The sequence below is a fragment of the Megascapheus bottae genome, chromosome 6 (genome assembly GCF_031878675.1).
Source record: "Megascapheus bottae isolate mThoBot1 chromosome 6, mThoBot2.hap1, whole genome shotgun sequence".
Classification (NCBI taxonomy): Eukaryota; Metazoa; Chordata; class Mammalia; order Rodentia; family Geomyidae; genus Megascapheus; species Megascapheus bottae.
The window spans coordinates 39,718,059-39,733,424 of record NC_143514.1 but is presented as its reverse complement, the minus strand read 5'-3'; the positions used below and the strand labels follow the sequence as shown (position 1 = coordinate 39,733,424).

The following is a 15,366-nucleotide window of genomic DNA, read 5'->3' as shown; positions in this document are numbered from 1 at the left end:
TTATAACACACTGGTGTGTCAACTATGACAGAAGCGGAGATGAATAAGCATCTTTTATTTGGTAGGAAAAGCACTATGAATGCGATGTATGTTGCCCCTTTACTGTCCAGAACCATGCCGTTCTAAGGCTACATGTTATAGAAAAGCAATACAGTTTAGTGTTTCATTTGAGCTTCAGATTACCTTTTCTCTAAAACAAAAATCATCAATGCCTATTCAAGAAGACTGGATGAAATAATTTATATAGGAGACATTGCACTGTCCAGTGCCCACACATTAGAGCTGGGGATATTTTTCTGAGTATGAATTTCTGTGCTTGTGCAAAGTCGGTGTGGATATTTCGGTTGCTTATGCTTTTTGGCACATTAACCTGAGATCACTAGATCTGAGAGTAACTGAGCTTCTAGAAGTGAAAAAGAGCAGCAAGGAACAGTGTATGACCACTTGTCTGCCTCCTCCAGCTAAAGAAATGCAAAATGTTGTCAGTATGACCAGTTGATTAGGCTGAATGCTCAGATAGGAAATAGGAAACTAATAATTTTAATTAACCGCCTGCTGCACAAACTGTCATGCAAATACTGCCTCCTGCTTTATGCCAAACATTTGGAGTCTCTGTGACTTTCTTCTGCTGCTTGGATTGTTCCTTTGGGCTTTTTTTTTTCTTTTCTGTAGTGAAATACCTAATTGGATTCATCTTAAGTGTCTGTTAGCCAGCCAAATATTTCTTTCTGAATACTTGAGCTGTGTGTGGAATAGACATATAGAGTCATGGTTCTTAGTCTGTTTCTCTGGTGATAGATTTTGATCCCTTACTCCTTCAATGGGTCTTTAGTTCCATTTGTGCATCTAGATGTGTTGTGTGCTCTATAGTAAATGAAAGCTTTCCATTTCACACAGGTTCTTCCAGGGGACCGAGCCCCCTAACCATGGGGGCCCAGGACACGCTCCCTGTTGCAGCAGCATTCACAGAAACAGTCAATGCCTACTTCAAAGGAGCAGATCCCAGCAAGTAAGCCTAGCATGTGGGCTACTCTGTTCCTATGTGGCCAGGGTGGGTGGAGGAGCAGGGGGAAGGGGGGGGGACAGAAAACACCCTACATGTAAATATGTCATTCCTTATCATTTAATAATAGCAGGTGGTACATCCACAGTAGGGCATGAGATTTAGTTAGTAATATTTGTTCCCTGCCCTTTTTTTTTACAGTTCCAAAAGATCTAATAATTCTCAGTTCAATTTTGATTGCAAGCAACAGAAAAATGTAATCTAACTATTAACAAAGAGAAAATGTCTCACAAAAGTAATGTTTGGGTCATGTCTTTTATTGTCTTGTTCTTCGCTGGTTCAGAACCATCCATGAAAATAAATGGAAATGAAGAAGCAATGGAATGATAACAACAATAAGCAAAAATACACTCCTTTCTACTTACATTAGCCTGTCTCGTTTCACTTATAAGAATTAGGGCTTGGAAAACCTTAACATGTATTTTTAAAAAAATGTGCATAGGGAACATTTTTGAAACAGTGAAAAGTATAATTAGAAGTTAGATCAACACTTTTGAAGTGGAGATTTGTATGATTAAGTGTGACACACTTCACGCTTCAAAAACACTCATTTGGGGCTGGGAGTTTGGCCTAGTGGTAGAGTGCTTGCCCAGCATGCACGAAGACCCGGGTTCAATTCCTTGGTACCAAATACTTAGAAAAAGCCAGAAGTGGTGCTGAGGCTCAAATGGTAGAGCTCTAGCCTTGAGAAAGTCCAAGGACAGTGCTCAGGCCCTGAGCTTAAGCCCAGGACTGGCAAAAAAAAAACAAAAACAAACAAAAAAAAACCCACTCATTTGTTAAAAAGAAATATCTTAGCAATATACTATAAAATCAGTATAATTAGTACCTCCACCTTTAAGTGTCCTATTGGGATGTATAATCTCCCTAGAAGTGCTGTCTCTTCAGTCACAGTTAAGGTTTTATTCTAGGCCCAGAATATTAGAAGAAACCCAACACTAGCTCCTAGGTGTTCTTTTTCTTCTTCAAAGCACTACAGCCATGTGTCTTCCCATGAACTAGAAGCTATCTCAGAGCAGGGGGTGACCTCAGAGCATATATATGAACTGTTAAAGCAAGTAAAAACACTAGCACCGAGAGAGAGAGAGAGAGTTTCTTGTTGTTGCATTAGACAGGGTCATGTTGAGTAGCTCCTGCTGGCCTTGAGCACAATCCTCCTGCCTGAGCCTCCTGCATGAGGGATTCCTGTGCTGAACTGCCACTTCTGACGAGAACATTTCTATGTACATGTTGATTCTATAGAATCTTTATTTTTGTCCAAAGGTAATTTCTGTCATCAAATGCTAAGATTTTCTATTCCTCAGAAGATTCAGACTGGCCCAATTCAAGAAAAACCAGAGAGAAGTTCACTTTCAAAAGCATAAGGAGTAGCACCAAATGGGGAATGATGCTACTGGCGCAGCAGGCAGGCCTGGAGGCCACACCGGCTTCCCAGCAGGCTCCGGCCTCCAGGGGCTGAGGGAGTGGTCCTGGTAGAGGCTAACATTGCAGCAGAGCTCCTGGAGGCAAGGCTGAAGGAAAGGAATGGATCGGCACCACAAAAGCTGACCACCTGGTTAAAGACCTGCAGATCAAGTCTTTGGAGGAGAGCTATCTCTTCTCCCTGCCCATCCAGGAGTCTGAGATTACTGACTTCTTCCGGAGGCATACCTCAAAGATGAGGTGTGGACAACCATGCCCCTGCAGAGGCAGACCCGCGCTGGCCAGTGCATCAGGGTCAAGGCTACTCCAATGGCTATAACAAGTGTTAAGTGTTCCAAGGAGGTTGCCAGTGTCATTGAGGGGGTCATTATCTGGGCCAACCTCTCTACTGTCCCTGTGCGGAGAAGCTGTCGGGGGAGCAAGATTGACGAGCCTCAAACTGTCCCATGCCAGGTGACAGACAGGTCGCTGTGGTTGGGTGGTGGTGAGCCTCATCCCCACCTTCAAAGGCACCGGATGGTGTCAGCTCCTGTCCCCAAGAAGCTGATGACAATAGCCAGCACTGATGCCTGCTGCATCTCAGGCAGAGGTCACTTTGTTAAGATCACTTTTGAAGTCATCTCCAAGTCCCATGATTATCAGACCTCTGACCTCTGGAAAGAAACTTGTTCACCAGCTGAAATGGAAAATTCAGCGCGTGCAATATGTAGATATAATACGACGAGAGACACAAAGCTCTTGGTGATATTTCCTTTTAAATCCCATGGAGGAGTGTAGCAATCTGTAAATCCTCACATGGCCTATCAAAATCTAATTCCATTTCCTCATCCTGGCTCAGTTTCCTCACCACACTATGAAGATGTCTGAGGAGAACTGAATCTGTGGCCACATCTTTTACGGCCTTGACATGGTGATGTAGCACTTCCACTCGGCTACAATTAGTATTCTTTCCAGAATAACTGACAGAGATTAGTCTATGCGCAATTATATGGCCATAAATGCGTGTTCTGTACCCTGTACATGGGTGGATGGGAGATCTGGTACATTTCGTTCAAATGTTGACATCTGTAATTTATGAACGTATCATGAACTGACATGCTTCTACATCTAGTTTCATCTCCTGGCAGTGACTCATTTTAATGGCTCTCTGTCACTCCCTCCTAAGGGAATGCCTCTGAAGTGAAAAACAAACATCATTTAGAAGTAAAACCAAGCTTGGCACCAAAGAAAGAAAGGCTACAGAGGGGACATTTGGTTTTTCTTTTGCCTGCAGATCCTTTTCCTTTTGCATCAAAACCACTTGTTTTCAGACCATCCTGCTACTTTGGTTATCACATAGTATGATCTAGACTATACTTAAATAGAATTGCACTTATTGTCATAATATTAAATGTGCCTGAAATAAATATTCTGGCCTGGGTATCTTTGCAGCAACACAGCTTGAGGAAAGTGTTCATGGAAGCTAATGGCTGACAGGTGCTGCTGACCAGCACATACTACACAAGCCAGCAGTGGACATGTGCACACACATCAGAGCCCTGGGGCTGGAAAACCTCCCTGCTCTGTAGGACCTGGTTACTGGGGCAGCCCAGCTACTGTACTACTATATAATTCAGGTCCTGGGGAAGCTGCCTGTCTATTGAGCACTGGAAAAACCACGTGTGTGGCAAAACACACTCCCTGAGGACACCAAGTGCCTGGAAGAAAGTGGAACTAGAAAAGCTGGGCAGGAAGCTTCTCAGCAAGCATGTTTCTTTCTAGACATCTCTCCAGTGCCCTCTACTGACAAGATTTAATGTGGTGTTTTGGGCAAAGAAAAACTACAAGTTAAACATTTTAACAAAAACAAAACAACTACAATGCTTAAGCATCAAAATAAGTCTCAGGAAAGTATGAGACCCTAGTTTAGTATATTCACATGTACAGTCAATGTTCACAAAAAAGGAAAAGAGAAGTACAAGAGTAAACAATCCCATTTTTCATTCCTGCCTATCACTTTTTAGCATGGAGGTTATCATTTTATTTCCCCAAACCAAATACTCAGTTCCCTAAAGGTAAATTCAAACCTCAAAATCTTAAAAATGATCTTCCTTTTCAAAAAACAGCTTAATATTTTCTTCTGCTTGGATGCTTTGCGCTATATAAGCATTGAGCTATAGAAGTTTGGTTCAGTCCTTGGGGTAGTGCTGTAAAAGCTTGTCTTTCATCATCGGCTGTTTTGCTTTGTCAGCATTCATCGTTTTTATGTTGCAGCTCAGCAAACTAAGATGGGTTTTCTCTCTCTTTGCTCTTATTTGATCATCCAGATGTATTGTTAAGATTACGGGAGAAATGGTGTTATCCTTTCCTGCGGGCATCACCAGGCATTTTGCCAACAACCCATCCCCAGCTGCTCTGACATTTCGGGTGGTAAATTTCAGCAGGTTAGAACATGTCCTGCCAAATCCCCAACTTCTCTGCTGGTAAATATGATTTTGCATACATTTTAGATACATGTGTTTCAGTATTTTGTACTAGATGAGGATGTAGACCACAGGGCAGTAACACTGTAGATAAACTACTGCTACTCAGATATGCTTGTAGATTCACACACAGAATTATCGCCAATTCTCAAACTCTTCTGTAGGTAACTCCATGTCATATTCACCTACAGCTGAATTTGCTGTGTTTTAATGGCCAACTTTCAAATTGCTTAAAGGCCTTTAAAGTAACCAAGTCTGGTATCACATAGTGGCGCACAACTCTAGCATTCTGGAGGCTGAGGCAAGAAATATGAAGTTCAAGGCTAGCCTGGGCTACAAAGTGAGACTCTGCCTCAAAAACATTAATAGTGGCTGGGAGTTTGGCCTAGTGGTAGAGTGGTTGCTTAGTATCCGGGTTCAATCCCTCAGTATCACATACATAGAAAAAAGAAGCTGAAAGAGTTGCTGTGGCTCAAGTGGTAGAGCTCTGGCCTTGAGAAAATGCAAGGACAGTGCTCAGGCCCTGAGCTCAAGCCCAGTACTGGCAAAAAAAAATATTAATAGTAACAATAATGCTACAATGAAAATAGTGATAAAAATCTATCTTCCAGACAGCTTACATATTGTCTGTTGTGTTTGCTATCAATGAACATTGGATGATTGGTAGTGGGTAAATGATTTATTAATAGAAAAATATTGCTATTATCATCTATTTTTTGCAATATTTGGGTTTAAACTCAAGGCTTCATAATTGCTAGGAACACCCTTTGCCACTTGAACCATACCTTCAGCTATTTCTAACCTGATTATTATTTTTGCCAGTCCTGGGCCTTGAACTCAGGACCTGAGCACTGTCCTTGGGCTTCCTCAAAGCTAGAGCTCTACCACTTGAGCTACAATACCACTTTCGGCTTTTTTCTACGTATGTGGTACCAAGAAATTGAACCCAGATCTTCCTGATAGGAAAGTACTCTATCACTAGGCCAAACTCCTGGACTATCCTGTTGGTTTTTGAGACAGAGTCTCACTTTTTTTTGCCAGTCTCAGGACTTGAACTCAGGGCCTGAGCACTGTCCTTGGGCTTTCTCAAGGCTAGAATTCTGCCATTTGAGCAACAGCCCCATTTTCAGCTTTTTCTATGTATGTGGTACTGAGGAATTAAACCCAGGTCTTCATGCACGCTAGGCAAGCACTCTACCACTAGGCCAAATTCCTGGCCCCAGAAGCTCACTTTTTAACTCAGATAATCCTGGACCACAATCCTCCTAGTTCTGTTTCCTGTCATAGTGAAGATGGCAGGCATACATCAGCAAGCTATTTTTGAGGAGCTTCTCAACCTTTTTTCTCTGGCTAACCTCAGAACACAGTCCTCCTAATTGCAGCCCCCAGAGAAAACTAGACCGCCACCATCATCCAGAAGCATACTTTCCATCAAATAATATTTGAGTTGTGAAATACACTTCACATGAGTTTGAAACTTTTTTTTTCCTGAAACATGTCATTCCATTATAATGGTAATTGTTTTAATGGAACTTTGTTGTATGACATCAAAGAAACTTGCTTGTTTATGTAAACATAGTCTCCCATTTTTTGCTAAACCTGAAATGACATCTTTATTATGTATGTCCCTGCACAGCCAGGCAAACATGGATGCTATGTGCTATTAAGGTGATCAATTATGCCAATCTACTTATTTTCAATAGATGAGAGAGAAAGAAGTCGTTCTCTGTCACCAAGTCCTGATACTCCATCTAAAATCTCTCTACAGTGGCTACCTCTATCCTTTCCTTCAATCACCCCTGTGCCATGTCCTTAGTTGGACATGTTTAATTTGGGCAACATCTTTGTTTCTTTTGTTTTATGAAGTAAGATCTCTGTACTAACACAGTGTATCCTGACTCATGAGAGAGACTCACGATCCCCTGCCTCAGCCTCTGAGTTCTGGGACTACAGATGGGTACTGCCAGGCCCTGGGTGGCTAAATCATTAACTGGATAATATCCGAAAATGATTTGAGAATTCTTTTTTTTTTAACAAAACCAGTTTACTAAGCTCCTTAATCTCATTAACTGGCTGAGTCAGCAAAAAATGAAATTAATATATGGGAATGACTATGAAATGTTACTGAAGAAATAATTCACTGTTTAAAGCAACCAGTTATCATCATGCTTCGTTACTGAGTAGTTAGAGATTCATAGCATTACTAGTATTAAGAGCATTACTAGTATTAATTAATAGCATGAGTAGTATTAATCTACTTTCATAATACCATTCGGAACTATATTTGTACCAAAACAACAAGTGTGATTTATGTAATCTCTACCCATTGTCAAACACAGACATAGAAATCAGATGGCAATTTGCTAAGATGCATCTATGTTGATGATTTTTGTTATAAGATGTTAATCATTTTCTCTTCAAATAGTGATAGTACACAAAATGATGCCAATGCCAAGGAATTCTGGGTAAACATGCCAAATTTGATGACTCACCTAAAGAAAGTGTCTGAACAAAAACCCCAAGCCACATATTACAATGTGGACATGCTCAAATACCAGGTAAGCTTACTTGTGGTTAGGGCATCTCTTTCATGTTGGAAAATCACATTCTAAAGTTTCTAATGTTACATAAATCTAAATAAGGTAGCATTTCTTTTGATATTATGGGGAAAAAAATAAGCAAATGGAAATCTTACAGTAGTGCCTAGGGACTAGTGTGAAGAATATTCTTGCATATTCACCTCTGGGTGAAATATTTTATTTAAAATATGCCACAAAAATGTCAAAAATTATACCAATTGCCAGGCACAGTGGTTCATGCCTATAATCCTAGCTACTCAGGAGGCTGAGATGTGAGGGTTACAGTTCAAAGCCAGCCCAGGCACTGAAGTCCATGAGACTCTTATCTCCAATTAACCACTAGAAAACTGGAAGTAGCGCTGTGGCTCAGAGGGTAGGACGATAGCCTTGAGCTGAAGAACTCAAGGACAATGCCCAGGCCCAGAGTTCAAGCCCCATGATGGACAAAAAACAAAAAAACGACATTACATCAAGATTGCATGTGTTGTTAGATTACAGTTAAGAGCATCATTGTCCAAAAACTTATTTTAAAGGACTAAATATATACAATCTTTTACCCAAAATTGTTATTGATATTATTGATCTATTAAATAAACCTATTTCAAATCAGGTAAATAGTGCCTGTGAATCTCATTGGATCCTAGCACTTGATCCCCTGATTAGTTATAATACATTTTGTGATTAAATATATTTGGGTTATTTTTCTGTTTAAATTATATTTTTATTATCTTTAAGTAGTTGTAAAAAGGGGTTACCATTCAAAATATCAGTTTGTGAGTCCAATGAATCTTGGTCAATTTCACCCCTCTCCTCATTCTCCCCTGTCGTTCCCACCCCCACTATTGTTTTTCTAGAGTAAGGAAAGTCATAATAAGACTACAGTTGTCATTCACCAGGGAACTTAGAAATAAATGTTAGTTATAAACATGTGCCAAAAAATAAACGACAGATACATGATAGGCATCAATATAAATAGATAGATGGGGGGGGTAACCAGCCAGCTCACTCACATAGCATCTGAATTTAATAGTGCTGGTACAGCAGCTCATCTGTGAGCTGCATGAAGAATATTATAGGAAAATAACCGTAGCTTCTACTTTTGTTTTAGATTAGTGGTTGAGCCCTAAATGTTCTCTTTCCTGTCGTTTGCAAGGTGTCTGCCCAGGGCATTCAGTCTACGCCTTTGAACCTGGCAGTGAACTGGCGATGTGAGCCTGCAAGCACTGACCTGCGCATAGATTACAAGTACAATACAGATGCAATGACCACTGCTGTGGCCCTCAACAACGTGCAGTTCCTGGTCCCCATAGACGGAGGAGTGACCAAGCTCCAGGCTGTGCTTCCCCCAGCGGTCTGGTGAGGAACTGCTGATTCCCTTCCTCCCTTTCTGAAGCTTTAGTGTTTGTTTTCTATAAGGGAAGAAAACATCAGGCTTGTATGTGCGGATTCAGGGCAAGAAACACAACTGCCACAATATTTTAACCAGAAAATGCTTTTGTATTGGTATTTTTACTTTGAATCTCAGTAGTCCATGTGTAGCCTGTTTTGATTTGGGGATGCATGAATCAGAAAGGAAGGGGACAGAGCCCGAGCCAGCAGATGTTTCCATAGGGCAGCCATGGAAGACATAGGGTGTATTCATATGAGAGAAAGTCCTAGAAACGTAAGCCAGGCCGGTTAGTTAATAAATATTCTGTCCACATTAACTGCTGCAAGTGGAGGGGAAATAGCCGAAAGTCTAAAGGACAAAAAGAGAAGACAGAGCATCACCATGGAGCAAATGTATTCCTAAAAGAGGTACAATGGATGCGATCTCCCCAGGAGGCACTGCAATGGCTTGAGGGAGGCTCTGAAACAGTAATATGCCAATGTGTGTTTCTAATGGAAATCAGCTCATTGCAGAAGAAAGCCTCTAGGCCTCAGGAGGAAAGGAAGACGCCTGCCACACAGCTGCTGCATGACTGCATTAGCCCTTTAGTTCTAGTTTAGGGAGATTAAGGTAGACCATACCTGAAGTCTACCTTGGGTCCCAAGCATTGGAACCTGTTGCTCTAGGTTTTGACCTACAAAACAGTACCCAGTGACACTTCCTTCTACAGTGTGTCAGCACCGGATGGGTGCAAAGAAAGTGCTGCCAGCCTGTTCCCACTCGTTCTACTGATCATCTGAAACCACCACTAGAAGGGCTCCAACCACACACACCTGGGCAATGGAAGTTTCTTCCACATGTATAAATCACTATTTATATTGGCAATCTTATTACAAGGTTTGCATAGAACTTGAGACACCCGGCCCTAGCATTCCACAAGCCCTATCGTTATTACTAGCTGGTCTTGATAACACAAAGTTTTTCAGAAACACAGTCATATTGGGCCCTATTGTGCACTGTCTCTCATGTCCTCTCACACCTTCCACTGTGGCTGTCATTTTGGACACAATTACACATACACTTATCTGCCTCATGTGGCTGTCTCAACTCAAGTACACATTACTCATCTCCCCAGAGTCCTACAGGGTTTTCTGATGTAGGCCTTAAGCTGGACCACCAAGAGTTTCCCAGAGCACTGGAGAACTGACTCCAGCGGAGATGCTAACTTCCTCAGCCTGAAGGAGCAAAATTAGACCACCAGTGAGATCACTGTCTGTCTGATCCACGGAGCAGAAAGCTCTTGTTGCCATCTCAGTTTCTTCCCAATATTTATAACACCAAACTTGGCTCCTGTGCTTGGAAACCGCTCATCTCAAGCTGCTGGCCAGAGGATACAGCAAGAAGGCCACAGGAGAGTGACCTTTGCCTGCTTTCTGCCTTCCAGCTCCCAAATTAAACAGGTAGTTTCAGGAACCTCACTTGCATCTAGGAAGCTCCCTGCAAGGGAGTCTGGGAAATGTAATGCTCCATTTTCTAGTCTGTGGACTCGGGAACAAATGCTCTAAAATAAATGTACCAGTTTTCTTTGCATGACTATCAATAGCAGAAAGTAGAACATTTCAAGCAGTGAATGTCAGCCACATTACAGCTCCAATTTAAATGACATGAGTTGATTCATCCTACCTATCTATGTAAATCTTTCCCCTAGATATGTTCAAATGCTTTTCTAATTTATATATTGTCCTCTAAATTTTATCTTGTAGCCAATCAGAATAATGAAAAGGAGAAAGACAGAATTTATGTATATAAGAATAGTGTTAGAAATAGTGAGACGTTAAGAGGTTCCATAGAAAAAACTCTAACTCAAAAAATAGAAAGAACTCTAACTCAAAAAAAAAGAAATTAAAAAAAAAAGAAAGAACTGTAACTCAAAAGGAAAATGGCAAGGCAAACGTGTACTTGTAGAGCTTTCACCATCAGCTAAAATTCCAGCAAGCAAGAATACAGGACAGGCAGGCTGCTACTGTTTTATCCTTAACCTAACAGGCCTTGCCCCTCAGTTCACCTTGGCTGAATTCAGGTTCACTCTACAAAAGGATGTAGCTTAATTAACAGAATAGAATGTCTTAATGACTGTGATCAGGAAAAAAATGTATGTAACAATTAAAATGTAATTAATAGGGGCCAAGCTACCAGGACAAATCAGGGAAGTCCCAGAAAAACACCTTTCACAAGAGTAACAGAAAAGAAGCAGACCTCTTTAGAAAAGGCACTTTTCTCCAATAGCTAGGTAGAGATAGGTGATAGAATTTTTCAATTGTAGCTGAACTTTATTTTTAAATAAGAACATCTAGAAAAATCCTTGCATATGGAAAAGACTTTTGTGTGTTTTATTTTTAGGAATGCTGAACAACAAAGAATATTATGGAAAATTCCTGATATATCTCAAAAGTCAGAAAATGGAGGTAACATAGTCACAGACTTTCTTTATTCACAAAAACAGTGGGACAGCTCATAAGTATCAGCCAAAACACTAAAAACAAGTCACTTTCAATGAATTTTTGCATTTAGTTATGTTAATCAATAAAGGCAAGTGACTCTTAAATTCAGTTTGTAAATGTTTAAATTTAGGAAGTTTAAATCTATTCATCAGGAAAATTGGTCTGTACTTTTTCTTTTGAGTTGTTTTAGGGTATTCATTCCTCTGGCTTGGGAATCCGGATAATTCTGGCTTCACTGAATGAGTCTGAAGGGGATACTTTGAGAATCATTGGTGTTAGATCTTTAAAGATCTGGTGAAATTTGGTAGTAAATTCACCTAGTCCTGGTCTCTTCTTAGCCTTACTCCTCCAGTCCCATGGCTCCTTGAGTGTTCATAACATCTTGAGGCAATTTAGACATGTTCCAAGTTGTAAAGAAATGTTTTGCTGAAATATACCTTTCTCAGTATTCAATTGAATTGAATTTTGTCACTGAGATACATATAGTTTCCAATTTGGTATGCTAACTCTCCAATACAAAAGTTATTCCCACCATATGTGTTGACTGTTACTTTGCAATAATCCTCTTTTATTTTAGGTGTGGGTTCATTATTGGCAAGATTTCAGTTATCAGAAGGACCAAGCAAACCTTCTCCATTGGTTGTCCAGTTCACAAGTGAAGGAAGCACTCTTTCAGGCTGTGACATTGAACTTGTTGGAGCAGGATATCGGTTTTCACTCATCAAGAAAAGGTTTGCCGCAGGTGAGTGGCTCTCTAGTGTTTTCGGTGGCAAAATACTAAGTTTGCTTTAAGAAGGCACTCTGAGGAAGAATAGGTTATAATTGTTTTTTTATCATCTTCCTCCTCATTCCCAACTCCCACTCCAACTGGAAAGCGAACCAGCTGTTGAGTAAAGTCTAAACAGATTTGTGAATAGGAAGCTAAGCAGCCTCTGGCTGCTTATCTTGGCTCTGCTTTCTTTGTTGGGTTGACCAGATCTCACGATAGAGATCTGTATATGGGAATAATTGGATTCCATCCTACATTTGTTATATTGGCAAAGAAGATAAATGATATCTCCCACCTGAAAATATTTTAATAGAAAACTAATACACAAAGTGTATTACATGAGTGACACATGGGGGCATTACACGTATTGAAAAATTTTGTTCAACAGGAATTTATAGACTTTTTGTTATCAGCGATTAACTGGGATAAATCCTATTTTTATTTTGTTTTGTGGTAGGGACCAAACTCATGGTCTTTTACATTCTATCACTCCGCTATAATTCCATAAAACCAATGTAACTAATTACATTCCTTTACCTCTTAAAAATGGCACTTCTTGGAAATCAATTGTATGAGAAAACTTCCTAAAAATAAGCTAGATATCACATGCAGAAGCAAATCCCTCAGATCTATTCTAAGAAAAATTCACACTTCTGAAAATAGTTTGTCTATGTAAGTATGAAAGGCAACTAGCTGATATGAAAGATGAACAACTTAAAAACTTCTATGTATTCTATATTTGTATTATAGTCTTAGGTACACAGTGTTTAACTCCAGCGGGTAAGACAGGAGGACCTGAAGGGTTGCCCATGGAATAATAGAAGTATTATCCATAGAATAATCACTGGAATAATCAATGGGTCTAGCTAGCTGATGACTTATTGAAATGTTGTTTTGTTTTTCAGGAAAATATTTGGCAGATAACTGATTTTAAAAAGTCTTATGCAAGGACTTGGAGGCTTCCTTTGTGGAGAACTGTTATATAAGAAACAGGTTTTCCTTCTGGTTTGATCAAAAGAAACCAGTGTCTGCATTGGGGATATATCAGCTGGAAGGTCATGGTCTTTCAGTGATCATTTCCCTCACCCAGTACCGTAATGACCAGTCCTACAGTATTTACTTCTAGCTGTAATATTGTTAATGGTTTTAAAATGGAATTATTGTATTTGTAAATTGTACTCTCATTCCAGTAAGGCAGTTAGACACTTGAGTTCTAGCATTTTACCACACCTGAAGCGGATGTAACTTAAACTGTGGTATGTAAATTTACTAGTAGTCTTGTTGAATGGCACAGTGCTTACAGACCTAGACTGCATTTTGTCAATATATAAAATTTAAATATAATACTCATTGCTGTCACAAAGGGGGTGCCACATAGAAGAAACTTAAAGGGAACCAGAAGAAAAAAAAAAACATCTTTACTTTTCTTCAGTTCTTAGTATGTTTCACGCTAGTGCTAAATAAATATTCTGTCTTTGGATGATTAGTGGGTTAAATTCAGAAACTATTTCAGAAAAAAAAATTCTAAGGTTACAGCATATTCAAAGAAAAGCATTACTTACCACTTTTTAAAAAGCTTTTTTTTCAAACTGCAAATTTCATAAAAATGCAAACTGTGTAAACAGGGCCTCTTATTTTTATAACTTGTGTAAAAAGGGAAAGCAATTCATATTTAAAGTTTAAGTATATTAAATTATAATCAAGAGAGAAGATGTTGAAATCTTAGCTAGTTTCCCCCTTTCTCTACGGTTTAACAATGTGGAGTTTGCTGAATAATTAGTCTTAAGACTTTCCGTGGTTGAAATGGTTAATAACTTTTGCACAATTTCTCTGAACAGATGGTCTGGTCTGTCTCACATAGCAAGGAGGAGACACATACCTTGTGACTTCCTCTTAATCCCTAGAATCAAAATATTGAGAATAAGAAACTTGGGAGGGGGGTGTGAATGGCTCTCCATTTAGATCCAAAAGGAGAAATTTTAATTGTCATCTTTTTTTAATCATTTTAGAAAGAAAAACAGCTTTATAAAAGAAATTCTATCCACAATACTGTGCAATAAACTTCCTTTTAGGGGGTCAAGATTCATTGTATAACACTGAATCATTACCATTCTTTGGAAATCTAAGTCATCAAAGTCACTTAATTAACCTTGATGAAGGGATGGTAAGCACGGGTCCCTGGATCCCTTCCATACAACCATATGGGAATTTAAACAGAACTTTCTTATCAGTCACACTTGTCATATCGTCCCCCACTGAAGTCTGAAAACATTATTCATTTGGTGAAGTCATAGAATTCATTTTTTAAATAAACCTCTAGGTCATATTATTAAATAACTAAAATTGAGTTGTCAGGTATATGCTTGGTTTCTGAATTTCTTTTTATATTCACTCGAATTTGACAGAGAATCTTCAGTCCCTTTAAATTTTAGAATCAAATTAAATTTGTTTTGTCTTACTTTTCAAATGAGATTGGGACTGGCAATTGTTTATAGTGGGACTTTTTTAATTAATATTTATGCCCTTTGATCACTGCTTACTAGCAAGAGAATGAACAAATGACCTGATTTCCCTTGGAGAAATGCTTCCAGTTGAACTCTCTCTCTCTCTCTCTCTCTCTCTCTGCCTCTCTCTCTCTCTCTCTCCTCTCTCGTCTCTCTCTCTCTCTCTCTCTCTCTCTCTCTCTCTCTCTCCTTTCTCTCTCTCCTCTCTCTCTCCTCTCTCCCTCCCTCCCTCCCTCTCTCTCTCTCTCTCTCTCTCTCTCTCTCTCTCTCTCTCTCTCTCTCTCTCTCTCTCTCTCTCTCTCTCTCTCTCTCTCTCTCTCTCTCTCTCTCTCTCCCCCTCTTGCTCCAAGACTCCCCAAGGCAGCCTGATGTTGAAATGTTTTTGAAGAAAGTAATTAATACACTCATTTTAAATAAAATAATTCTGATTTTGAACCCAAGAAGAAAGATGCAAACTTTTAGATCCCATGAAACATGAACTAATTTAGAATGCAAAACCCAACACACAGAAAGAATCAGAGAATGGAGAATTGCTCTGCATATAATATAAAAATTGTTTAAAGCAATCATTTCATAGAGAAATATACTGAATATTAACACAAAGTATATTAAAATGTTTAAATATTACTGGTCCTTATGTCTTTGTCTTTAAACTTTATTTTATATGGATTTAGAATTAAACACAAGATTTTTCTTT

At 39.4% G+C, this 15,366-nt stretch overlaps 1 protein-coding gene and 1 pseudogene across 13 annotated transcripts in view; both read left to right on the top strand.

Annotated features, from left to right (window-relative positions):
- Nucleotides 1–14,764, top strand: part of Sgip1 (SH3GL interacting endocytic adaptor 1) — a 170,048-nt gene extending 155,284 nt beyond the window's left edge. For all 13 annotated transcript variants that reach the window (XM_090334668.1, XM_090334657.1, XM_090334664.1 and 10 more), the window contains 7 exons: nt 898–1,009; nt 4,792–4,947; nt 7,373–7,505; nt 8,680–8,882; nt 11,296–11,360; nt 11,974–12,138; nt 13,071–14,764. In XM_090334668.1, the coding sequence (XP_090190794.1) occupies nt 898–1,009; nt 4,792–4,947; nt 7,373–7,505; nt 8,680–8,882; nt 11,296–11,360; nt 11,974–12,138; nt 13,071–13,093 (857 nt within the window). In that variant the 3' untranslated portion in view covers nt 13,094–14,764. The remainder of the gene's footprint in view (nt 1–897; nt 1,010–4,791; nt 4,948–7,372; nt 7,506–8,679; nt 8,883–11,295; nt 11,361–11,973; nt 12,139–13,070) is intronic.
- LOC150061687 (small ribosomal subunit protein uS5 pseudogene) lies at nt 2,441–3,262 on the top strand (annotated as a pseudogene).
- Nucleotides 14,765–15,366: the final 602 nt, after the last annotated feature.